The sequence below is a fragment of the Onthophagus taurus genome, chromosome 2, assembly GCF_036711975.1.
Source record: "Onthophagus taurus isolate NC chromosome 2, IU_Otau_3.0, whole genome shotgun sequence".
In the NCBI taxonomy this organism is placed as follows: domain Eukaryota; kingdom Metazoa; phylum Arthropoda; class Insecta; order Coleoptera; family Scarabaeidae; genus Onthophagus; species Onthophagus taurus.
In genome coordinates, this window is record NC_091967.1 from 12,832,260 (window position 1) to 12,857,184 (window position 24,925).

General features: G+C 30.7%; 4 protein-coding genes across 12 annotated transcripts; 2 read left to right on the forward strand and 2 right to left on the reverse strand.

Annotated features, from left to right (window-relative positions):
• The first annotated feature begins 8 nt into the window (after positions 1–8).
• LOC111425962 (Ankyrin repeat-rich membrane spanning) lies at positions 9–15,526 on the forward strand. Of its 8 annotated transcripts, none has more exons than XM_071194286.1 (21): positions 9–290; positions 5,747–5,946; positions 6,176–6,307; positions 6,363–6,560; positions 6,613–7,101; positions 7,153–7,798; positions 9,133–9,340; positions 9,394–9,531; positions 9,585–9,733; positions 9,793–9,931; positions 9,983–10,187; positions 10,875–11,075; positions 11,193–11,207; positions 11,345–11,548; positions 11,612–12,027; positions 12,285–12,460; positions 12,512–12,795; positions 12,851–13,285; positions 13,424–13,577; positions 14,453–14,638; positions 14,792–15,526. In XM_071194286.1, exons 2-21 carry the CDS (start codon positions 5,749–5,751, stop codon positions 15,451–15,453), a joined length of 5,235 nt encoding a protein of 1,744 aa, XP_071050387.1. In that variant the 5' UTR covers positions 9–290; positions 5,747–5,748; the 3' UTR covers positions 15,454–15,526. The 8 variants fall into 8 exon arrangements, with proteins under 8 accessions (XP_071050387.1, XP_071050393.1, XP_071050388.1 ...); XM_071194289.1 differs by lacking the exons at positions 9–290; positions 5,747–5,946 and adding exons at positions 595–766; positions 826–944; XM_071194292.1 differs by lacking the exon at positions 5,747–5,946.
• LOC111425963 (protein undicht) lies at positions 15,527–21,497 on the reverse strand. Its single transcript, XM_023060268.2, has 10 exons — positions 21,120–21,497; positions 20,826–21,065; positions 20,467–20,769; positions 20,195–20,404; positions 19,927–20,143; positions 19,633–19,869; positions 19,419–19,576; positions 19,221–19,370; positions 16,060–16,158; positions 15,527–16,006 (listed from the first exon to the last, which is right to left on the reverse strand). The coding sequence occupies exons 1-10, from the start codon at positions 21,160–21,162 to the stop codon at positions 15,843–15,845; spliced, it is 1,821 nt and encodes a 606-aa protein (XP_022916036.1). The 5' UTR covers positions 21,163–21,497; the 3' UTR covers positions 15,527–15,842.
• Positions 21,498–21,680: 183 nt separating this feature from the next.
• LOC111425964 (selenoprotein S B-like) lies at positions 21,681–22,608 on the forward strand. 2 transcript variants are annotated; one of them, XM_023060269.2, is made up of 4 exons: positions 21,681–21,762; positions 21,825–21,971; positions 22,029–22,202; positions 22,256–22,608. In XM_023060269.2, the coding sequence occupies exons 1-4, from the start codon at positions 21,753–21,755 to the stop codon at positions 22,345–22,347; spliced, it is 423 nt and encodes a 140-aa protein (XP_022916037.1). In that variant the 5' UTR covers positions 21,681–21,752; the 3' UTR covers positions 22,348–22,608. The 2 variants fall into 2 exon arrangements, with proteins under 2 accessions (XP_022916037.1, XP_071050396.1); XM_071194295.1 differs by having other exon boundaries at positions 22,262–22,608.
• A 682-nt stretch (positions 22,609–23,290) lies between these two features.
• Positions 23,291–24,757, reverse strand: LOC111425926 (nuclease SbcCD subunit C-like). Its single transcript, XM_023060216.2, has 7 exons — positions 24,512–24,757; positions 24,354–24,455; positions 24,223–24,294; positions 23,947–24,023; positions 23,696–23,878; positions 23,543–23,636; positions 23,291–23,490 (listed from the first exon to the last, which is right to left on the reverse strand). Coding segments are annotated over exons 1-7 (618 nt in total). The 5' UTR covers positions 24,513–24,757; the 3' UTR covers positions 23,291–23,401.
• Between the last annotated feature and the right edge of the window lie 168 nt (positions 24,758–24,925).

A 24,925-nucleotide genomic window follows, 5' to 3' on the forward strand; every position in this document is an offset into this window, starting at 1 on the left:
TTACAATGTTTACAAATACTTTACATTGTTTATTAAAGAAATTAATTACTAAACAATATATTGTTCAAACAATTTTTCAAATTCACCATTAAAACCGAACAAAGAAGTCAACGTCAATAGAATATAGAAACGTCATAATCTTGTTAAAAAATGTTAAATATTTTTTTTTCAATTTCATGCGTTAATTCTAATTAAATACATAGGTAAAATATATAAATTTATATATTGAGTGATTCTCAAGTGATAAGAACAACATTTACAAGATCTCATTTAGATCAGCGTCAGATTAGGTAAGTAAACAACATAACCTCAAAATCAATACAACATTTTTTTTGCACTCTGAAATAAACACGTTATGTGTTTCGTTTAACCGATCACTTATCACCTCGAAACCGTAGAAAGTACTTATAGTTTAGCTTTAAGATAGCGACTAGTTTTATAATGTCTGGTTTGATGAAAAAACGTGTCTCATTGCCCAATGTTAGATACAGAAGTCTTTCGGGGGTATCTTGGAAGGAAATTAGGGAACGATGGGGACATACGGACACCCGATCTATCATCTCAGAGGTACTATTACTTGTTATTGTGATAATGTGGTCTTTATAATCATATCTGATAACTTGTGGTGTATATGTGAACTTTGTCGTTGATATAGTAAATTATTTGGTTTACGTTCCATGACGTGAAGATAAAAGGGCATTGAGATGTTTATGTTTACAACAGAAAAAGATTTAACTGTACGAACAGTACAGTAACGTCATGATGAGTATATTAACAAGTTAATATGTAAAATTATTTTTAAACTATTTTAATTGTTAACTGCAGTGTAAATGTCGGGAAAACCTTTTGAAAGATTTCCATTAATTGCTGGTTTAACACGCAGTTACGGATCTGTTTTACCTTACTATGAATTTGTTAGAACTGCTGTTGCAAGAAATAATCAGGTATGTATATCCTTATGATATATCATTTGCTCTTAATTTTTTTCTTATTATTATTATTAATGGTCTTATACTCTCAATAATGGTTAACTTTTTGAATTGATATAAGGAACTAATAATAAAGCAAATGCATGATAACTTTTTTTGTAAATACAATACAATATCCTCATCATAGAAGGCACCCGCCTGTATTTTAAGCCAATTCTCGACGTTGGTTTGCAGCTCTGTTACGATTTTGTTCAAAAAATCTTCTGCATCTACATATGAATAACATTTTCGGAACCCACCTTGCACAGAGTTGAGTTTCTCACTCACGATGGTACGAATCACTCAATACAGAAATTGTGAGTCGACGATTTTCTCGTATCGCCTCATCCACACGCTGTACAAAATGAACGTCTTGCTTGAAAGATTCTGCATCATTGCCGCCCCTTGCTGTCACTCATGAATGTTTTTCAAACATTTGTTTGGCTTTCTTGCGCAACATGCGCCTCTTCCTTCGTCTTTTGTTACGATACTGTCCAAGTAGCAGAACTCTTCGACATCCTCGCTGTATATATTGTAAGTTGTCTGTGTTGATGTGCATTGCTGATATTTTCTTTGTATTTATGTCCACCCCTACTTGCCTTCACCATTCTGTTATTTTATTAAGTTTTATTTGCATGCCAGTAGTTTACTGGCTACTATTTAAACTATAAAGCATCCAATCTTTATAGCCAAAATCTGTGTACAAAGGTACTGTGGCAAAACAGTTAGGCAAACTAAGCAACTTGATAGTAGAAACTATTTGATCATAGATTTGTAAAAGAGATTCATAATTACAAGAAACTTGATTATAAAATGATGACTTACATGAGAATGTAATCACTTATAAAGGAAGAAAGAGATGCAAAAAAAATTTTTGTAAGCTAGACATATTTTAATCTTTAAAACATTATTGAATTGATTTTTATTACTCCAGAATAAACATGAGCGTGTAGCTATTTGTCGTGTAAATTGCAGTTTTATGTCTTTGTGTACGCACCGAATCGCCTTTACCAAAACGGTCCCAGTATATTTTCCGTCGCGATCCTAAGCAAACGTCTTACGTCCGGTTCAATATTTTTAATCTCGGAACAATTAAACGTATTAAAACACTAATAATCCTTTCGGCTCAATTTAAATATTTATTAAGAGATCGAAACAACGCCACGAGCCGCGACTTTATTTGCACTGATTGAAAAAAGCAAACACTTGGCATCTTGAAATAACCGAATTCGCGGTCATCTTCTTTCTATAAAGTTTAGTGTTGCTGCCGATTAAAGATGTTTAAAAATGCCAGAAAACTCAGAATTGAGGTAAGGAGAAAAGCTTGAAATTATTTATCGTTTGTTGTGTTGTTAGAATTTTTCAACGATTGTTTAACAGGAAATGATTATTCAAAACCAAATGAGTTTGCTTTAAAAAATTCACTCCGTGGTTACATTTGGATATGAATAGAAATTTATAATATATATAAGTTATAACTCTTCTTGCACTTTATTAATCTTGTAAAAAGAAGCATAACAACTCTGACCTCTAAAACATTCCAAATATTTACCTTCTTGTCTAATCGCATTTATCAGCTGTTGTTAAAAAAAATATTTTCACAACTCCAATTTTAATCTAACTCTCAAAAAAGATACGTACGTTAGGTATTGTTTTTTTTATATTTTTATTCTCGCGTCAACCGTTATAGTAATAAATTACCCATTAAATAAAACCATTGACGTGAATGTATATTATGACAAGGTGTAATATATCTTTTTATCAGTCGTCAAAAATTATCTAAATCAGAGATACGCTGTTTTAAGTCTATTACCATTAGAGAAATTTGCAGTTGAACATGATATCGCGAGTGACATGTGATAATTAACTTTAGAGATTGTAATCTTTAATAGAAGTTCGGAAGGACAGCTTGAGAATGAAGAGAAGTGTTAAGAAGAAAGTTAGCTCGATTGTAAGTTGATTTGGAATGGAAAAATTTTTTTTAGGTTGCGTAATCACCGACCGTCATCGTTTTAACGCGTTTTAAATCGATTTATTTAATTGGTGGAGAAAGAACAATCGTATCTAAGATGAATTGATTCTTTTCTATTGTGGAGAATTAAAAATGAAAAAAACGTGATTTGATACATTGAGAAATATCTATTTATACGAGGATTAAGTTGAATAAAATAGATTATTATCTGCGGTTTTTAAATAATATTTGTGTTTTGCGAAAATTCAACACTAAAATCATATTTTTATGCTTATAACAGTTTAAAAAAATAAGTACTAAGTAACAGTTATACTAACTATTTTAAGAAACGTGTTAATCTGTTTAGAACTTAGTTATGAGGAAGTGAACGACTTGAAAATAGACACCCATTAATACGATACTAATTTCTCGGATGTACTATTTATGCTAAATCAAAAACAGGTGGAACACCATACTTAATTACTAACTTTATAACTTTACTGTCAAAAGCATAAAAATGTTGTAATTGCTAAATAAGTTATCTAAAACCTTTCCCAAATATTAACAACTTTCCAGTTATTAGAACATTAATGAATCTACGATTAAAAAACTGCAAGTTTGAATAAAAGGGCTATTTACACTTGGTTTTTTTGGTATGGCCAAGAAGACAAGACATGGATAAGACTGCGATTGGAGAATTGGCACCATTATTGTAATGATTTGGTCAGATATATCATGATCTATTTTCTCGGCAATTTTTATAAATCCACAGATATTCAAGAGTACTACAAGAGAAAAGCTGGTTTGATGAAATGTGTTGTTTGCAAATATTGATAATTGACAACTCTTATATTATGTTGATATCATGCTACAAGAACGATCGCAAATTGTATCATGGAATTTTATGGCATTTCATAGAATCAAAATAAACAAGAAGGTAGTTTAAGATCACTAAATAAACCTAACCTACATTCATTTCATTTTGTACTGCTTATCCGGTTCGGATGATGGCGATCATTCTGGCTATCATAACCTTGTTCACTGCTGCACCAAATAGTCCTGTTATTGTTGTTGAAAACCAAGTACTAAGATTCTTGAGCCATAAATTTCTCCGTCAGCCTAGACCACGTTTCTCAGGAATCTTCACCTGCAATATGTTTTGTGGTAAACCGTCTCTCTCTTCCGTTCCTCATTGTATGATCGAGGTATTCAGTTTTACGAGGTTTTATCGTACATTTCAAAACCTTCCAATTTTTTGGTAGTGCCTTCGGTGATCCATGTTTCTACTTGATACAGCAAGATAGAAAAGAAATAACAACGGAGAAGTGTGATATTTATAGTTAAAGTGATAGATCGGCTCCTAAAAACTGACGCCACTTTGACAAAATGTCTTCTTTGATACTCTTTCATCCATTATCTTCTAGACATACTCTGTCCATGTTAACCATTTGAGTTTTATATATCCTGGAACTCCTGGTTCCTTATACAGTTGGTACAATTGGTGGTTCATGCGCGTTCTCCACATATTCTCATCCCTCGTTGGTCCCATTACTTTTCTTAAGATTGTCTTCTCTAGTGTATCCAGTCTCTCTGCGTTTCTTTGTATAGATCATGATTTTATACACTCTAATGCTTTTTATCAAGCTACCAACTATAATATTGATCATCATAGCAACAGGTTACTAACAGAAAATAAGGAAGTAGAACGGATTATAAGAACTCTATTTAACATGATGCGACAATTTGTAGAATTATTGATTATTGGTAATTACTTGAGCTGACTGTTGAGACCTTTAGTGCCAGTTTATCAATATTTACTGGTGTTAAGGATTTTGTAAAGTTAGTTTTTTATATAAATGCGGTATGTTAGGATGCACATTATTATCTAGGCCGCTGGGGACGAATATATTACTTAAACTAGGGCGCTCACTGTTCAGAAATGGCTATAAATTACTTATTGTTTAACCCTCTGGCCTATTTTTGTTTGAAATATACTCGAAATCCACAGAGTCATTCATTCTAACTTGTAAAAGGTATAAAATGTAATTTCAGTATCAACATTCATCTCTAAAATATATTCCGATTTCAATAACATTAAAACAAATTTTGGTATGCAAGGTGTAGTACAAGCATTACTGCCTTTTAAAATTAAAAATTCAATTAAAAACCGTTTATACCGGTTTTCTTTTTCGTAAATTTTTCAACTACATAATCATTTTATACACAAAAGAACAGTGATTATATCAATAATGTCTTTTAAATACAGCTTGTTAGTTCTTTTCATGTCACGTTTCGTACAACGGTTGTTGTCGAAAGTACTTCCGGCCTATTATAATAATAATTTTGCAAAATTGTTTAAGTAAAATTATTCTCAATTTCGTTTTCGTTATTATTATTATTTTTAAATCTGCTGCGTAAACATGGTTTGGTTTTTTACTGAAATAACACGAAGTTTCCAATCTTTGGATGTATTATCATTGACTGTAAGTGAGACTATAAAAATTTATTTAAATTAAATTATTAATATCTATAACAATTATCTACTACTTGTGATTATCGTTTAAACGAATCATTTTATTGAAGTGGAACAACTTAATTAAATTTTTGATAGGTTTCTATAATAAAATCAACTACTTGTGTTTATTACAAATTTGTTATTGTAATAGTAAATATAACTGTTATAAATTTTCCTATTGTTGTCCTAAATAAAATAAATCGCTCACCAAGTAACTTATTAACTAACCAGCTGTTTATTTGGAAACTAAATGCTATAAAACACAATTCCGGCTGACTAAAAATACACTTTTATTATTCACAATACATCAAGTCATGGAACATTCGCAAGCGCGCCACAGTATCACCGGAACCGAACATCAACCCAGACGGTTGTCCTCGTTTTTACACATACCGGAAGGAACCTGGCGTGGATCTTTAAGCAACTTACACATCCCGATGTTCTCAGTCACAACACCCGATGGAGAAATCTCAAGAAGGTTCAATTTTGGATTGAGAAGGCACTCAAACACCGTCAGTTTATTCTCATTTTAAAACGTTCCTAACACGTTTTTAATTTTTATCGATGTTTTTTTTATCAATAACGCTGATGTGGATGAAAAATGCTGTTATTAAAAGACGTTTGAACTTTACGTGTTCTAACCGATTTGCTTGGAGTTGTTAATTTTATTTTATTATTTGGTCGTTGTGTGATATATATTATAATTTTATTAACTTATTAATTTTATTTAATTTTTTATAGACGCTGAATCGCCCTGAATCGATGTTATCGCTATGTTATCGATCATTAGCTGGATATATTAACGATAATAATTTTGAAGGATTACAACAATTTCTTGAAAGTAAACAAGTGGTGGTAGATGACAGAGATGAGGTAATATTTTTATTTAAGAATTTGCAAATGAATAATTGTAATTAATCTATTTTAGAATGGCGGAACTGCACTTATGCTCGCATGTTCAAGAGGACGAGGAAATTTCGTTAGAGAACTTCTCGCTCATGGAGCAGATCCAAACGCGGAGGATTCAGATAATTGGACACCCTTACTTTGTGCGGCTAAAGAAGGCCACACAGATATTTGTCGACAGTTAGTTGATCATCAAGCTGAAATTGAACATCGAGAAATGGTTAATTTTTTATTTATTTTTTGTAACAAATTAGAATCATTATTTCTTTTAGGGTGGTTGGAGTGCTTTAATGTGGGCTACATACAAAGGTCACACAGATATAGTTGAATTACTTTTAGAGCATAAAGCAGACGTAAATGCTCATGGAAACTATCATGTACCATCACTTTTATGGGCAGCTGGAAGAGGACGCACTGCAATCGTCGAAGCATTAGTGAGTCATGGAGCGAAAGTAAATGCTGGTGATAAATATGGGACGACAGCTTTAATTTGGGGTGCTCGAAAAGGCCATATTGATATCGTTAGGTGTCTGTTACAAGCTGGTGCTAATGTTGATACAGCTGGTATGTATTCTTGGACGGCACTTTTAGTTGCAACTCAAGGAAATCACGAGGAGGTTGTTACGTTATTGTTGGAACACAAACCGAATATAAACGCCTTAGATAAAGACGGATGTAGTGCGTTAACTATTGCCTGTAAAGAAGGTTTTCATGAAATCGCTTTAGCATTAATTAATGTTGGTGCTTACATTAACATACAGGTATGTAACATTTTAGTATTGATTTTAAAATAAATAATGTTATTATTTTAGGATCGAGCTGGTGATACAAATTTAATTCATGCAGTAAAAGGTGGTCATCGCCCAATAGTAGAGACGTTATTAAAAAAATATGCTGATGTAAATATAGCAGGAAAAGATAGAAAAACAGCAATTTATATAGCAGTTGAGAAAAGTCAATTTGCGATAGTAAAATTACTTTTAAACGCAAATCCAGATTTGGAAATACCCACAAAAGACGGCGATACCCCGTTACTAAAAGCGGTTAGATCGCGACAAGCCGACGTCGTGCAACTTTTAATTGAGAAAAAAGCTAAAGTTGCCGCTTGCGATAAAAAAGGGGACACCGCTTTACATATTGCAATGAGAGCTCAATCAAAAACTATTATTGAAATCTTGTTAAGAAATCCAAAACATGGACATTTATTGTATAGACCTAATCGAGCTGGGGAAACTCCCTATAACATCGATATGAATCATCAGAAAACTATTTTGGGACAGATTTTCGGTGCTCGAAAATTAAATACTAACGAGGATAACGAAAATATGTTGGGTTATGATTTGTATAGTAGTGCGTTAGCTGATGTTTTAAGTGAACCATCTTTATCAATGCCCATTACGGTTGGTCTTTATGCAAAATGGGGTAGTGGAAAATCATTTTTGTTGAGTAAATTAAGAGGTAAGATTCTGTTGTTAAAAAGGTACTAAAATGTGGAGTTTCAAATAGTTTTACAACCAGGGGTGGGTCTTCTCTGACTTTACAATTTGCCTCCATTTGCTGAGGTTAACAATTAGGTCGTTCAATATTTAGGATCTTTAGATCCACTGCAATATTACCTATGAAACGCATTCTTCGTCTTTTCAGCGGCCACCTTCCCTCTGGGCACTCTTCCCATAGTAACTTAACAACACATTTATCTTGTCTCTCAACATGGCCAGCCCATCTCAACCTTTCTAACTTTATTACTTCTTACCCGTTCTTTATTAGTCCTCATTATATACTGCTGCATGATATTGTCTTTAACTGGTCCATAATCCTTATTCTAAATATGTATAAGATAAAATAGAGGTAAATTTTATGTAATTTTTACTTTAACTATAATGGCATAGTGCTCCATGTAGGGCACACACTCATGTAATTAATCAATAAATTTGGATCTCATCTTTTATTGAGATTCTAAGTTGACGTTTTGAAGCTCTTCTCAATCATATATTAAGGGTGCAATTTCTAATCATATCTGAGCTTATCTAAATATATAAATCGTTTATAAAACTGTCTTTCAGATACATAGATAATTTTTTCCCTTACAATAAATTCCACAACAAATAAAATAGTAAAGTGGATATAGGTAAATCATAATATATGAGAACTGCTGATTACTAAGTGCTTTAATCACTTCTAAAAGTAGAACTCTAATGTTTGTTGTAGCTTAAAACTATACAAAGTTTTATTTTAAGTATATAAATACATTTTGACTCTTCTAACATCAAAGTTTTATTACCTTATTTATTTATTTTCTTTTTAAAAAACGTCTTAAAAGCTAACAAGGTGTATTTAACAAAGGTATTTTAGTCAAAAGCGTTCAAAATCAATATTTCATCATTGAAATGTATCTGAAAATACCTTGAGTATCTTTCGTTATCACATTATTTGAAGATTGGTATTATTTATGTTGATTTATTATTTACACAACGAATGACGTAGTTGTAATTTATTTTTAGAGAACATTAAAACGTTTTACTTAGTTATCTTTTATTCATCTGAGGATCTGTTGCATACATTTTTAATTTGGTTATCCTTTCTATACCAATAGATGATGTTACAACAAAATCTTTACATTTTTCTGTCAATTTTCTTGTTCATGTAGGTTCTTTTTCTTTGGTTGTATTCCTTGTTATTTCTTCTTCGTGCTTATGTACCACTTAATTTTTAGTTTCTTGAGATTATAACTGAACCCCCTGGTTTAATCAAGTTTAATGTTGTATTAGCCTAATTTAAATATTTTGTTCTAGATGAAATGAAAAATTTTGCACGCGAATGGGCTGATCCAGTATTTCAATTCACTTCATTACTATTTCTTCTTATTCTCCATTTATCTCTAGTCGTTGGTTGTGTAACTGGTTTAATTGTAACCAATTGGATCTTGGGAATCTCAGTCGGCGTTGCGTTCTTTTTCATTTGCTATTTTTGTATGGCGATTGTTTGGTTTTCCAGTAAAAGGTTTGTTTTTCAATTTAAATTGTTATCTATGATCGCTTATTATTATTATTTAGATATGAATGGGATTGGCCACATAATTTTAATACGAAATTAACACGAAAATTAAACAATTTGAAAGTAATTCTTCAAATTTTATTTTGCCACCCACCTGGAAATCAAAGTGGAGATGAATCATCAGCTCAACCAATTCGGTAAAAAATCCTAAATCTACTCATTTATTAATTGTTTTAATTTTTGTTTTTAGTTTTTATTTCACAGATCAAACGAGAGTTAGTAGTACAACTGGTGGTGAAAATTCGATTGTTCAAATGATCGGATCTCTTTATGATGCGATTGAAAATGATTATGGTGCCATATCTACAAGATTATATCGTGCTTTTAGACCAAAACCAGGTTAATTGATTGTTTTTCTCACTCAAACGTTATTAAAAAAACCTTATTTTTTATTTAAGTCAAATCTTCATCTACCTGGAGATGGAGGAAAATGTGCTGCCTTCCTTACGTATTAATATTCGAAATAGCCTTTAGTTTTTTATTAATTGGAATGTGCGCATTGACCGTTTATGTCATCCAAAAAACTTCATCCACAACGTAGATATTTAAAATCTCTTTTTATTTTTGATTAATCAAATTAATTTTTAGTGAGGACATAAGCGAAATCGTCCCGCTCAATGTGATTTTAATAATAACAGCTTTAGTCTTGGGAATAGCAACAGTGGCTAATCTTTACACTTGGTCGAAAATGTTTAGATCTTTGGTGTTTTCGCAACGACGACATTTACAAAGATCAATTTCTAAATTAGACACTGTAAAATCTGAAGGATTTCTTCAAGCTTTACGACAAGAGGTAATTTTAATATGTTTTATTTTATTTTTACTATTTCAAATCTTTAAGTCGTTACTCTGCTCTAACTCACTCTCTAGTACTTTATCGCCTGCTTCCACCCTCTTCTTCTCCAGTTTCAACTACTCCACCATCTTGTGTTCCTTCCACCCTCACATTTTATTACACTTCTCACCAATCCATCAAATATTATTGCCCCAGTATAAGTGTACTCCCTTTCAAAATCTCCCATCCCTTCTCTTCTATCCATTGCAACAATTCCCCAGCTTCCTTGTTCTGCAGTTCATCTTTTGACCACTCTTCGTCCCACTTCCCCAAACCGTGCATTAAAATTTTCCTGATTACTAGATACTTGCTTTTACCACCTGAGTCATGGATTCAATTTTTTTTCTTTATACCCATCCCTATTTACTTCTAGCTCTATCAATAACGCCATCTCGACCCCTGTTATGATTCCAGCACTCGCCCTTTCCTGTTTCTTATCTTCTCTGCACGCTGATAATCTCATTTATAACCTTCTGGTAATCCTTGTTTAATTCTATCCCACCCTGTTTTATCTACCCATGTCTCCACCAGTCCAATCCTATCAAACTTTGTTGAACACCCCTTAGATTCCAAAATATCAACCTTACTACTCTATCTGAAGGAAGATGCTAAGATTTTTATTACATTAATTTTTTTTGTTTTAAGGTAAATTTAATGATTGAAATGGTAAAATGTATGGATAGTTTGCAAGCTCAACAAACTCGATTAGTTGTAATTGTCGATGGTTTGGATAGTTGCGAACAAGATAAAGTTTTGTTGGTCTTAGACGCAATCCATATGTTATTTTCCGACCCAAATAGCCCGTTTATTGTGATTTTGGCCATCGATCCGCATGTTATAGCGAAGGTTTGTATGAATTTTGTTATTATTAAAATAAAATATAAAAAAATATTCCTTTCAAATTTATATTTAATTTAAAATTTGGCTATAATTTTTTTCCCGATTTTGCGTCTCTTTTCCAAGGTCGCTGGGAGACAGGTCAGTTTATCGATGTTGTGTTACACAAAAATTTTATCGTCTACTTTGTCCTCCCCTTTTTTAACTTTTAATTTTTATTTAAAATAAATTATTATTTTACGTTGTTTTGATTTTAAGTAATATTCGATTTTGTTTAGGCTGTTGAAATGAACACCAGACGTCTTTTCAACGAAAGTAACATCGGTGGTCATAGTTATTTGAGTAATATGGTTCATCTTCCGTTTTATTTACAAAATTCGGGGCTTCGTAAAGTTAAGGTCGCTCAACAAACAGCTAATGCACATAAAAAAGTTTTAGCCTCAGCTTCAAATGAAGAAGGATTAAGTGTTCCTAGCCGATCGGTAACGTTTATTAATCTTAAAAATTAACTCAAAAAATAATAATTGAAATTTAAATCGTTTTAGTTATCATCTAGAAGGTTATCGTCTGAAAACGCATTAATGTCGAGTACAGAGAAATTAAAATACAACGCAAGGAAAGGATCGAGAAAATTAAAAGTTTCTGATTCCGTCGCGAGTTCGATTGGTTCGAATTTAAACTTAAATAAAATCGGAGGGGCGATGGATTTAACAAAAATGCTTTTAACTGATGATTACTTCAGCGATGTTAACCCAAAATCGATGAGACGTTTAATGAACGTCGTTTATATTACTGGGAGACTTTTAAAAGCGTTCCAAATCGATTTTAATTGGTATAGATTAGCATCTTGGATTAATATTACTGAACAATGGCCGTTTAGGACTTCTTGGATTATTTATCATTACGATTTAACTGAAGAAAATTTAGATGATAATACATCGTTAAAATCATTATATGATAAGTAAGTTTATTATCATCTTAATTAACCGACTACAATCATCTATTTACACACGCTTATCCCCCAATTTACATAGAAGGTGTAGTTTAATCACTCATGAAGTATCAATCTTTCCTTTCTGATAGGTATGATCAGAAATCAATGCCATCAAATCTTTGTATAGACGTATAAGAAGCGGAATCGTGTAAAACAAGCGCCGTGTAAATCGGGGGAAACAATTCCTTCGCTAATATTAATCATTTTTAATAACTTATTTTTAGAGTACGTGTTCATATACCAAATTTAAAAGATAGCGATCTATTAGATTTAGATCGAGACGAACACAAATTAGACATCTTCCTAAGTTTCCATAAATCGAGCCTTTTAGTGAGTGATTTAAAAATTTTTCTACCATTCACAATTAATTTAGATCCCTACTTAAAAAAAGTAATCAAAGGTAATTCATTAAACACTGCTTAAAAAAAATTTCTTAAAAAAGTTTTTATAGAAGAAACTCAAAATCTTGAAGAATCTGGACTGTTGTTCGGCCCTTCATCAAGGCCTCAATCCCTACAAAATCAATGGCCCCAACAAACTCCCGATTGGCATATCGGTAGGCCGCCTGTAAATCGGCGAACGCGATCATTCGTTCGACCTACATCCGGTCCGACGGCTGTTGTTTTTCCTCAAACTGCTGGGGTTTTACCCTGGCACCAACCATGGGGGGATTTACCATTAGCGCCTAATCCAACTGCATATCACGCATCAATTGCGCCGGTTTCATTACTTGCAGTAAGTTAAGTTAATAATTTTCATGAATAAAAGATTTCAACAAAAAATTATTTAGCCTAATGTTTTGGATGTTAAATTATCCTCGTTAAACGTTGATGGGGTTTGTAAATTACTCGACAAAATGGAAGATTTATCAATAAACGCGGTAGACGAATATAAAGCAGTCCTAAAAGAAAATAATATCAACGGAAAAGTTTTGTTGCATTGCGATTTGGACGAGTTGAAGAAATTGTTACGGATGAATTTCGGGGATTGGGAAATGTTTAAAGTATTGATAGTTTCGTTGAGGGAACACGAGATGACTTCAGTTTTGGTGCAAGACGAAATGAGGAACTCGAGATATCCTTCAAAACCCACAGCAACGTTAATACCTAAAGAAAGGAGAGGAAGCGGAAGTGGCGGATTTAAACAAACAACCAACGAAACTGATAGTTCTAAAGTACAAGGTGATTCGGGGAATCGCAATAAACAAAGTGTTATTGAAAAACAGGTAAAATATTTTTTGTAACATAATTTATTTATAAATTTATTTAATTCACGCTGCTATTATTTAGTATCAGGTAAACAAATAATTATTTTAATGAGATATTTAGATTTCGGTATAAAATTAATCTTATTTTTTATCTAGGTAACTTTAGAAGATCAAATGATTTGTGGGGCATTACAAACACTTAATGAAGAAGCATGTGAAGACATTTTAGATGAAGTTGTAGATTCACACGAACCAGATCCGGATATCCCAATAACATTTGTTGTTCCGCCAAGTCCTGAAGTAAACCAAGGTGAATCTTTATTGAGTACCCAAGACCAAACGGTCAATTCAAAGAATAAAGATAACTCAAAATCGAAGAAAGTTACATACAAAGAATCCAAACAGCATGTTGAACCCACTATTATGATTTTAGAACCTCAATTAATCATCAGCAATAGTAATCTAAGCAATCAGAGCACCGTCTCAGTTGGCGCCTCAGTTTCTTCAGAGTACAAACCGGAGAGTTCTTAATAAATAGATTTAGTTTATAAATTAGAACAATTCTTTAACGTTCCTATACTACAAAAAGATTAAGTTATTTATTTATATTTCAGATATTGAATTCACGTTTTTGTTCAAATATTCATTTTTTTTTTCTCATTTATGTATTTTCTGTTATAAATAATAAAGTATTATTATAAATTATGGTTTATTTTTAGTTTATTTCGTCACTTTTCATTTATTTTTGTGTGAATTCAGTAACTGATTTCCAATATTATCAAAATTTGCACTCAATAACTTAAAGTTCTTTTGGATGTGTATAATACAGAACATTAGTAGCTGTGTGTTATTAAAATAGTTTATTAGATTGCTTGAATAATCATTTTAGAAGAGTTTTGTCTTCCTGTCAAAGTGGACATAAATTTTGACTGAACCTGACTTTGACAGGTAAAAATTGAAAAATAAACTTTAAATTAATAAATAATAAAAAGTACTTACATGTTTGCTAGATTTAGAGTTTATAAATCTAATCTCTCCTGGACCCTTAAAAAGATGTTGAAAAATCACGTCAAACATTTCAAGTATACATTATCAATCAAATCTAAAAAAATAAGATATAACCGATATTTTCCACCATTCTATAAATTAAAATATCCCTACAACGTAAGTATTTTATTTTTTTAGATGTAATAAAACCGCCAAAGTCCCGACAAAACAGTACAAGTGGTGTTGGAGAAGCTGACTTTATTATCCTGCAACCATCCCCATCAGGACCAATTTCCTGGCAACCTGTAGGCGTATCTGTACAGGGAAATACTGAAAATTTAAGCGACACCAACTCCCAAAGTAATAGCCCACAATATTCACCAGGTAATTAATAAATCAAAATTTTATTTAAAAAATAAGTTCAACAAAAAAGATTTTTGTTAGTTAGATTTAAGTTGGTAGTATTGACAATGTTATTTTTTAAATTATCCCTATTAACTCTAAGGATAAATAACATAATAAAATTTTTACATACAGTTTTAGATAATCGACCATCTAATAACATAAAATTATCAAAAATAAAACCAAACAACATTGAAAACAAACCAAAACACATTCTCATCGAAGGCGGTGATTCAGGTAAATTAAAAACAACTCTTCTTTATAACACAAATACGAAGCAAACAAAAGGAAATACTAGAGCTCGGCCAACATCGTTACATTTAAAAACGAATCGTGAAAAATTAAGATCCAGATCAAAATCGATCGATACACCACAAAAGAAAGTAAACAGTTTCGAAAAGCTACATAAATTAAAAGAAAAAGTTTTACATTCAAACCCGGAATTAAACGAAGATCCCAGTGATAACGAAAGCACGCCTTTAGTGTCATCCTCAACGAAAACTTCAAATAGTATTCGATTATCGTTACTTTCCGTTCAAAGCATCACACCTGACGATTTACGTTACAGCAGCGGAAGCTTAGTCACTGATTCAAACAGTATTAGTTCTCCCCAAAAACCTAAAACTAGGATGAGAACGATGTCTGAATGTGCGGATTTATCAACGTTTGTATTCGAAACGAAAAGTAAAGCAGGAAGCAGTTTAAGCGTTTGTAGCGCAAATTCGCAATTATCCAGACAAGATGCGTTAGATGCTGAGGTTACACCACTTTACGAGTATCCTCAATCAAATAAATAAATGTTTTAATAACTTAACTTATAGCTTTAATGTTTTATTTTGTGCTGTTGAAAAATAAAATTTTATGACTAAATGGAATTTTTAATAAAAAATAATTTTTTTCCATTTTTTATTTCAATATAAACGTAATTATAATGGAATGTTATACAACCTCATTAATTTTAGTGATTTGTCAAAAAAATACAAAAGAAATACTTAAAAAAGAGATTCTTAAATTTAAAGATATAAAATATACTTAAAGGGACGGATTTGTTCCATTTCACATTAATCATCTTTGTTATTTACAAGTCCAATACGATAATTGTTTATAAAATATTTTAAAATAATCGAGTTTATGAATTAATTACAGTCTCCATGTAAACAATTAAAACTAAGTATAAAAATTTAAATTACGTTCTTAATAAGGTTAAGAGAATTGAACACGGATAAATAAGAACAAGCGGTTTGAATTGGATTGAATTTGATCGCAAAAACTTAAATACAACCATTTTTGTTGACTCAGTATCGCTCCATGGATCTGAACCATCATCGAAATGTAATGGACATTGATCACCTATTGATATATTGAGTTGTAAAATGAAGTAAAACTTAAAAAAAAAAACTTACGTTCTCTTTCGTATTCGTGCATATCTAAAGCAACAGCTGCCCCTTCGGAATTATTAAATGATTGAACTTCTTGGTTTAAGTCGCAATATGGACCAATACCTAAAAAGTAATAATTACACTAGACAACTAATTTACATTTTTTAAATGTTTGTGTGTTTTTAAATCTTTTATAGTCGTAATAATAACAATAAAAACAAATTTATTCTATGCTATTGTGCTGTCTTAAAATGTTTTTCATTTATGCTGTTCTTCTGTACTTTCTGATATCAATGTCCAACAATAATCAGCCAACATTTCACTGTTCCAGTTGCCCTAATAACATTTTTCAATAACAGAAATGTCTTGACGAAATCATGGTGAGATTTCAGCAAGACATTTCTGCGTTCATCAGTGAGATACGCAAGAAATCCAGATGCGAGTGTAAAAAATGATAACAATTCATGATAACTTCTAAGAAGTTCACTAACAATTGCTATGTAATTGTCAGATTTTGTGTTTCCAAGAAAATTTTGGGTCACACTCTTAAAAGCATTCCAAGCACCGCGTTCCAAATCATTTAAAATCTTTTCAAATTGTGCGTCTTGTTGTAGACGTTTAATTTAGGGTCCTAAAAAATTCCCTCTTAAGTTTTACATTTGAAGATATTGGAATCCACGACCATTCTTATCCATTGCTTTGACGAATTTCTTCATCAAACCTAACTTTATGTGCAATGAGGGTAGAAATATTTCATTAGGTTGCACTAATGCCTTATGAAGTATATTCTTTTGTCCAGGAATATATTGAACCTGACTGACCAATTTTTAACAACGTAGTGAAAATTTCTCGATCAACTGTCCCACTCGCAAAGGAAACAGCAGTGCTTTGTGTAAACCCCCCAGTTGTAAACCAAATAGAATTGGTACAACTTTGAGATCAGCGCTGATATGCCATTTGTAGCCTTTGTAATTAATTTTGTCGAGAAGAAAAGTAAGTCATCGACATTATTGCAGAATGATAGACCTTTTTTGGTTGAAAAATACTGTGACAGTTGTTTCTGGCGATTACGACACACAAAAATATGTGTGCCTGGAGCTAACAGCCTCCATCCTTGAAGTCTAGATCCTAGTATTTCTGCTTGAGATTTTGACAAATTGAGATCTCAAATTAATCGGTCATTTAATTCTGACTGATTTACTAAATGAGGTTCGTCCTCTTGAGATGGCAAATATCGTACTTTGTCCACGACTATTGAAATTGATTCCATAAATTTGTTTTAAATAAATTTTTGAATACAGTTTAAACGTCAATGTGACACAAATTCAATGTTACTAACTGTAACCAACTTCACAATAATTTGTCAAAATTAAATGTCAATTTTATAAAACGTTTTTATTTACGAAAATTAATTAATTTATGCTTAAATCATACGAAAAAAGGAGTTTGTTTCGGTTTTTTTAATGTCAAACCTTTAGAAACTCCTAAAAAATTGAATTAAATTGACGTTTTTTGAAATTTTAATGTTTTAAATAATTATTATTAGTCTGTCAAGTTGATTACCCATGAATAATGATTATTATTCACCGCTATTATTCACTCCGTGAAAAATGACTACCCTTTTCTTTTAGAAAACTCATTCATAAGGTATATATTATAAGGTAGTCGTACACAAAAGCTTTTAAAGTGAGTCCAAACATGACGCATTTCTCTCAAAAAAACAAAAAAGTTCGAAATTTCAACTATTAATTTTGACATATTTGTCAACTTCATAAAAAATCATTTAAAATGAGTCCAAACTCGACATATTTAACTTTGATATTAATGGAGATACAATCACTTCCGGTTTGAAACGTCACATCAATTTTGACATATTTGTCATCTTCATTAAAAAACCTTTAAAATGAGTCGAAACATGCCGCGCTTATCTCAAAAAACAAAAAAAATTGAATAAAAAATTAATACCAACCTTAATTTTTGATTTTTGTTTATTATATTTTTGTTTTTGTGACAAATATTAAGACATTTTATAAAAATTAAGAATATGTCAAAATGACATTGACATTCTTAACCAGAAGTTGACCATAACTTCATTAATATTGAAGATAAATATGTCGTGTTTGTACTCATTTTAAAGGATTTTTAATGAAGATTACAAATATGTCAAAATTGAGGTTGACATTTTAAACCTGAAGTTAGTTATCATATAATAGAAGTTTTATAACTGAAGTTAATCTAGTGTTAGGCACTTTTCAGCACTTTCTTCGTATTTTTAACGTGTTTTTTTTGATTGATTAAAAAAAACTCGTCGATTTTTAAGCCACATGAGGATTCCTGAAATTATTCATAGTTTAAAAAGTCTTCTTGAAACAAAATATGCATTAAAACATTAGCAGTTTGTGAAATAGTTGAAGATATACTCAGTAAACGAGTTGCAAAGTTGATATTGGATCAAAATATTTTTCTGGTAAAAGTTTCAAATTTTTATCACCCTATTATATCTTATTGTTAAATACATAACCCAACTGGAAGGAGATAAAGCACGGTTAAGCCAAATTGCTGAATGCTTTTATGCGTTGGAAAGTCATTTTGAAACATCCTCAAGCCCTTTACTTAACCAAGAGGTAAGGGAAGTAAAAAACTTTTTACTTAAGAGAAAGCAAATGGCAATAATCCAATTCATTTTGCTGCAAATATTCTAGATCTAAATTTTAATGGAATTTATCTTAATAGAGAAGAACAAAAAATACAAGAAACAGAGTTAATAGACAATGTGGCTACTGTAACAAGTCTACAGTTGTAAATTTGCCAAGCTATATTTGTGTCTAAAAACTTGTTCTCAGAAAATTCTCAAAATCTAGATTCTATTTTGTTTTCTCCCAAGAATTTTCCATCTCAGCTCCTTATAAATCTACAAATTCCTGAGCACAAATGCGTGGTATAAATATTGTGACATAGGAAACAGGCAAGAACATGTTCAGACATGACCACTCAATTTTGGGCAGTACTATATATCTTGTAGTATCTTACTTATATAAAAGTCGCTTTAAAATTCTGTAAAATGTAATGTAATCAACATTCAAATTCAACATGAAAAACGACATAATCAACATGTTATGAGAAAAAAAAATGTGTTGGGCAATGTTATTAAAAAAACAATAACAATAAAGAATTTTTTTACAAACCTTGTGACATTAAAACACGATTCAAATCGGCTCTTTGATAAACCCAACATCTATATTTCGAGAAAGGATCCAATTCATCATAAGTTATTAAGTAAGATTTTAAATTTTCTTTCCAAAAACCAATACATTTCATTGTATAATCAGGATCGCCTAAAAAAAAATTTTATTTTATGTAACAAAATATGTAAGTTGTATTACTGTAAATGTCTGTAGGTCGTCCTAAATAATCAACAGATAAACAATAATTTTCATCAATTGCAATGGTTTTTTGTTCAGAATCGCAAACTGAAAAATCTGATATGTTTTGTTTGCAATAAGTTGTTGGTCTTGGACTTTTTGTTACACCACCCATTATCCTATAAATAAAAAGTAATAAACTATCAAGGACTTAATGTACAACTTAATTTTTTACCTTGTTTCAAAAGGAGCTTCACCTTTCTGTGTAAAATTAAACTTTCCAGCAATAGGACATCGAACAGCAACTGGATATTTTGCTAAAAACAAACTATAATTCCATCTTATCTTGTTTTTAAATTGAACCCAAGAACACACTGTCGAAAAATCTTGTATAATAACTGGAATTCCTTTGCGATATCTTATAACATTATGATGTCTGGGCAAAAAATCAAAACAAACAAAATCTTTTTGACTAAAAAAAAACATTTAAGACTCATTTTTATAACTCAAATTCAATTTTTATACTTACCAACCTTCCACGGTTAACCTTGCCATCATCACGCGCGTATCTCGCCTTTGTTGGCAAATATAAATTGTTCTTCTAAATCTTCCTTCATCAGGGTATGAAGTTTCAATAATATGAGTTTTATTAATAACTACATCTGCGTCTATATTTGCAGTATTTATCCATTCGCCAGTAAAATTTGATGGAAATTCACAACCGGGATAAACAATTTCAGATTTAACTATAATAAAATTATTTCAAAATATATTTTGTTGATAAATATGGTTTTTACCTGGAGTTACACGCAATCTTTCAGGGCTTTTTTCAACAGTTTTTAGTGTATTACATTCAGCTGTAATTGAAACACCCAGGTACAAATCGTCATCGCGATTTTTTAAGAAACAGCGATATTTTTCATCTTGACGCGATTCTTTGGTATTTGCAACGGCGAAATAATGATTTTTACCAACAATCCAGTCTCCTAAACATGCATACTCAACAACTAAAAATAATAAAGAAATAAAAATGATTCTTTTAGGTTTTATTATTGATTCTAAATCTAACCCCCATCGAAAGTTCCAGTCATTCCTTTGCACTGTCGATAAGTAATGTTAAACTTTTGATTTGCAATTAAAAATTGTGATCCAGGTGTTTGACATGATTTTATTAAAGCATCTGGGTGTCGGCATTCACCGGTAAATTTAAAAGTATTTTGATAACCAAAATTATAAAGTCCTTCAAAGGATGATCGACAATTTACAGGGGCGTAATGGTCCAAAAATAATGTAATAAATTGTTGATTTTCCCTAAGATCTTTGCAGATGTAATCAAGGGAAACTAAATGGTCTGGAACTGTACTGCATGCAGCTAAAAGTTTAATTAATTTTTATCGAATAAAAGTCTTTCCTTATTTTTAAACTTACTTTGAATTTTTTCCAAAATATTCACTGTTCTTACAAGAAACTTCATGCATGAATAACATGACCCTTGTTTAAATACTATTGTATAATTTTGATTAAAATCGTTTTTTATAAATTCGCAATAACCTTGGCCGTTGTTTAATGAATTTGAATCAAGTTCTGTTATAACATTTCTACTTTCCCATGAAAACCAACTTCCTCGTAATATTTCTGGAATTACACATTCTCCACTACAACTAATAACTAAGGAAAATTATATATTAGTTAAAAAATTTAGTTTACAACTTTATTACTTACAAACTGAAGATATTAACAAAATCGTATACACATAACCAAACATTTTGTCTCACTAATTAAACCAATTTATTAATTTTCACACAGCTTCTTTAAAATGAAATCATCACTAGTTAAAATATCGGGAATTATACTCGGAAATGAGTCAGAATTGTCTTCGGAAAATCTGGGGCGTTGGACGGGTTAAGTTCTGTGTCAACAACGTCGAAGAACTCTCAGATGTTAACTCAATTCGTAACGTTTATGTTGAACTTTTTTTTTCTAAATTTTTATTTTTAAACAAAGTAAATGTTCCTTATTAAGAATTATGTAGTTTAATTTTATTGAATATAATACAATAAAATGCGTAATAAATAAATTAAAATGCAAAAATTAACGCACGCCACTGAACCCAGCGGGGTCAGTCTTGTCAACTTAATTTGAATTGAATTAGAAATCTAAATAATACTACACTTACATAAATTCACAAACAACAAAAGAGATTTAATCATTATTTTAATTAAATAAAGTTAAACTTCTATAGGTTCATGGGTTTTCATGGGTAAAATTTATTATTATTTTTAGTTGGTATCATTGGTAAAAACAGCTGTCAAAAACATTATTTGACACATTAGAAAGTTATTATTTATCATTATCATGGAATTTGGTACGTGTTAACAAATAAAATACTATTTTAATTCCTTATATTATTGTTATTACTTATTATAGGATTTACTGAAATACTTCAAAATTACGGCTGGTTCATATTAGTGGGCGTTATAATCATCGCCTACATTTGGACTAAATTGCAACCTTCTATTCAAAAATTCCTAGAAAAACGCGCTGAAGACGAATACGCTGCAAAATACCATAAAAGTAGGATTAACTTTATATTATTTTCTATTTGATAATACCAAATTTTTATTTAATTAGATCCTGACTTATTAGTGCAACAATTAACGGCACAACAACTTCGAACAGAACGGCTTCAAGCACAACATGATAAAGATGCTGAAGAATTTAAGAAGAAACAAGAAAAGAAAGAAGCTATGAAACGTGAACAAATTTTAAATGGAACAGGAAAACAAAAATTGAATGTGGGGCATGGTAAGAAATTAATTTATAAAAATTGTGTATTTAAATTAAACTTATTTGGATAGTTTTAGGTTATAATCCTTTAATGGGAGATAATACAAGATCTTATAAACCAGTTCGGAAAAGTCCTTGTGGTGGAGGTGGATGTGGGAGATAAAGTTATCTTTAACATATTTTTGTATAAAAAGAACTTGATTATAATATATTAATTAGTTCAATACTACATCTTAATATAAATATTTAATATAAAATGTAATATACTGGTTTTGAATTCTTAATAATTTATTTAGTGCTAAATAAAATGTTAACTTAATACAATGTTAATTTATTATAGACTGGTTTGCACAACCAAGTTTAATTATATCAGTTTAAGCTTAATTATATTTAAGGTTATTAAATTAATTGCAGTTAATCCTCATTTGTGTACCCTTTCATTTCACAAATACAATTGGACTTTATTTGTACCATCATCATGAGTTCCAAAAAAAAGTTGTATTTCGATTGTTATCTTTTCAACAAAGAAACTTTCTAAATCAACTCAAAAAAATTTATGTGAAGGATGATTGTTGCAATATACATGCAACAATTGGTTTACCTTAATTTCTTTGGCAAAAAGTTCAATTCAAGAACCTTATAAATTGAGTATTGACGCGAAATACCCAAAGAACTGAAAAACAGTTGCTCTAAGCCAGTAGGAACAGCAATGTTTTGCTTTGATGGACCCTTACACCAGTCTCTTATAAACTGAAGCCGACTAAAATGGTTTACTTATTATCATCTTGTGATAAAGATGCTACTATCAATGCTAGACGAAATGTGTTCTCTGATATCCTGTACTAGGAAGACGAATAGATGTCTTATGGAATGATAAACATTGCCTGCATTAATGGTTATATACAACCAACAATGTTAGTATCAAAGTCACAAAAATGTTGTGGAATATCTTAGCATAAAAACGAAAGCGATTAGTACTCCTAGTTTGATGAGATATTTGCGCGATAATATCTTTAATAAATGCAAAAAAGTTATTTGTCGCGAGTATAACATTGATATGTGCCAAAGTATAATTTAATGTTAAGTTTCATAAATAAAAAAAATCATTAACATTAAGTGCAAATATATTTTTGAAAATACATTAGAAAACCCATTAACAAACTATTACAAAGATTTAATACAATAATAACTCTTAAAATTAGAAAATTTGTTGCAGTTTATTTTTTTCCCATTTCCTGTTTAGCCTTGAATGCGTTAACATTCCTGTTATACTGAGCTTGTAATCTTTCAGTACGCAACCTTAAAGCTATTAAAACAGAAAATAAAAATATAAAAAAGGAATCAATAAAACATCTTACCTTTTTTATGATCAGCTTCTGTTAAGACCTGATTCAAATTATTGGTTAAATTTTCATTTTCCTTCATGATTTTATCTTCTCCACAAATGTTTTTCTACAAAAAACAAGAACAAACCATAAAAACTTTTATCTTAGAATCATTAAGGTTAATACCTTCTCTTTGGGTTCTTTAAATTTATCAACATCCTTCTGGTAATTTTCTTGTAATCGTAAGTTACGCTGTTCTAACATGAATGTGTTATCATTATTATTGTTAGAACCTTCTCCTCTTCCCAAAACATTTCCAGCATATTTGGCAGTTTTTTTCAAAAACTCTTCGCGTTTCTTTGCTTCTTTCTATAATAACAAAGTAAAAAAGTGTAATAAATCTGAATATAATAAATTCAAAAATAAAGATTTATTACCAATGCTTGCTTTTCTTTAAAAATTTTTAAATCAGTTTCAAATTGAGCTTGTAACCTTTCAGTTCGATTTTGGACGCCTGTTTTCAACAAAAATCATTAAAATATATACTTAATAAACAAATTGTTATCAACATGGTACTTTTTTATCTTAAATATTGCCTAAGTTGCAAGAGTATGTAGGAGTGAGTGATGTTCAGAGGTATTTTGAACTTAGTTATTTTTCTTAATAAGATATTTCCAGCAAGAATTATATAAAAATTAACTTGGTTAGATTACCTCCTGGTGATGCATATCCTTCTCCTCCACCTAAGACATGTCCATTAGTTGAATAAGTTTGATTTCTATAACCTTCAAATTAGTAAAATAATGGTTAATTATGACAAACATATCAAATATGATTTCTTTACCTGTTGTTGGCCTTGCAATCCCACCACTTCTAACTGCAATCTTGTTTGTATTTGGCTTTTGTTGAGCCAGCTGAGGAGCAGATCGACCAGATGAATAAGACACTAAAATACAATTTGGTATAATTCGTTATGATAAATATGAAAAGAAATCTACTTACTTTTTATTATTATTAAATAAATAATAAAAACTACCACAGGTTTATCAATTTGTGATTAACCACAGAATAAATGTATAATGGACGAACAATAGTAAAATACACATAAATAGAGGAAGGGTATTTACAGAAATTTACATGATTTTATGATGAAACCCATACGTAGTTGGTAAGTAGTTTTCTGTAGATTAGATTGCAACATTATCGATATTGAAAAAAAATTACGTATTATCGTTGTTAACAGATTTTAATAAATTAATTATATTTAATAATTAACGGATTGAAATTGGATTCGTGCTATAAGTGTTGCATATACTTTTAAAAACTACGATTCAAGGTGCGTTGAGTAAACATTCTGTATAAGGTTATCCAACTCCATATGAACGCTGTTGTTATGAACGTATCCCCCTGCAAAGG

Coding starts and splice junctions, on each gene's coding strand:
- LOC111425962 (XM_071194286.1), top strand. CDS start 5,749: ATGGAACATTCGCAAGCGCGCCACAGTATCACCGGAACCGAACATCAA. Junction 6,308..6,362: donor TGGTAGATGACAGAGATGAG/GTAATATTTTTA, acceptor AATCTATTTTAG/AATGGCGGAACTGCACTTAT. Junction 12,028..12,284: donor TTAAAATCATTATATGATAA/GTAAGTTTATTA, acceptor ACTTATTTTTAG/AGTACGTGTTCATATACCAA.
- LOC111425963 (XM_023060268.2), bottom strand. CDS start 21,162: ATGTTTGGTTATGTGTATACGATTTTGTTAATATCTTCAGTTT. Junction 16,159..19,220: donor TCGTGTTTTAATGTCACAAG/GTTTGTAAAAAA, acceptor ATTACTTTTTAG/GTATTGGTCCATATTGCGAC. Junction 16,007..16,059: donor GCACGAATACGAAAGAGAAC/GTAAGTTTTTTT, acceptor ATATATCAATAG/GTGATCAATGTCCATTACAT.
- LOC111425964 (XM_023060269.2), top strand. Junction 21,972..22,028: donor CGCTGCAAAATACCATAAAA/GTAGGATTAACT, acceptor TTATTTAATTAG/ATCCTGACTTATTAGTGCAA. Junction 22,203..22,255: donor AAAATTGAATGTGGGGCATG/GTAAGAAATTAA, acceptor TTATTTGGATAG/TTTTAGGTTATAATCCTTTA.
- LOC111425926 (XM_023060216.2), bottom strand. Junction 24,295..24,353: donor GATTGCAAGGCCAACAACAG/GTAAAGAAATCA, acceptor ACTAATTTGAAG/GTTATAGAAATCAAACTTAT. Junction 23,637..23,695: donor TTAAAGAACCCAAAGAGAAG/GTATTAACCTTA, acceptor TGTTTTTTGTAG/AAAAACATTTGTGGAGAAGA.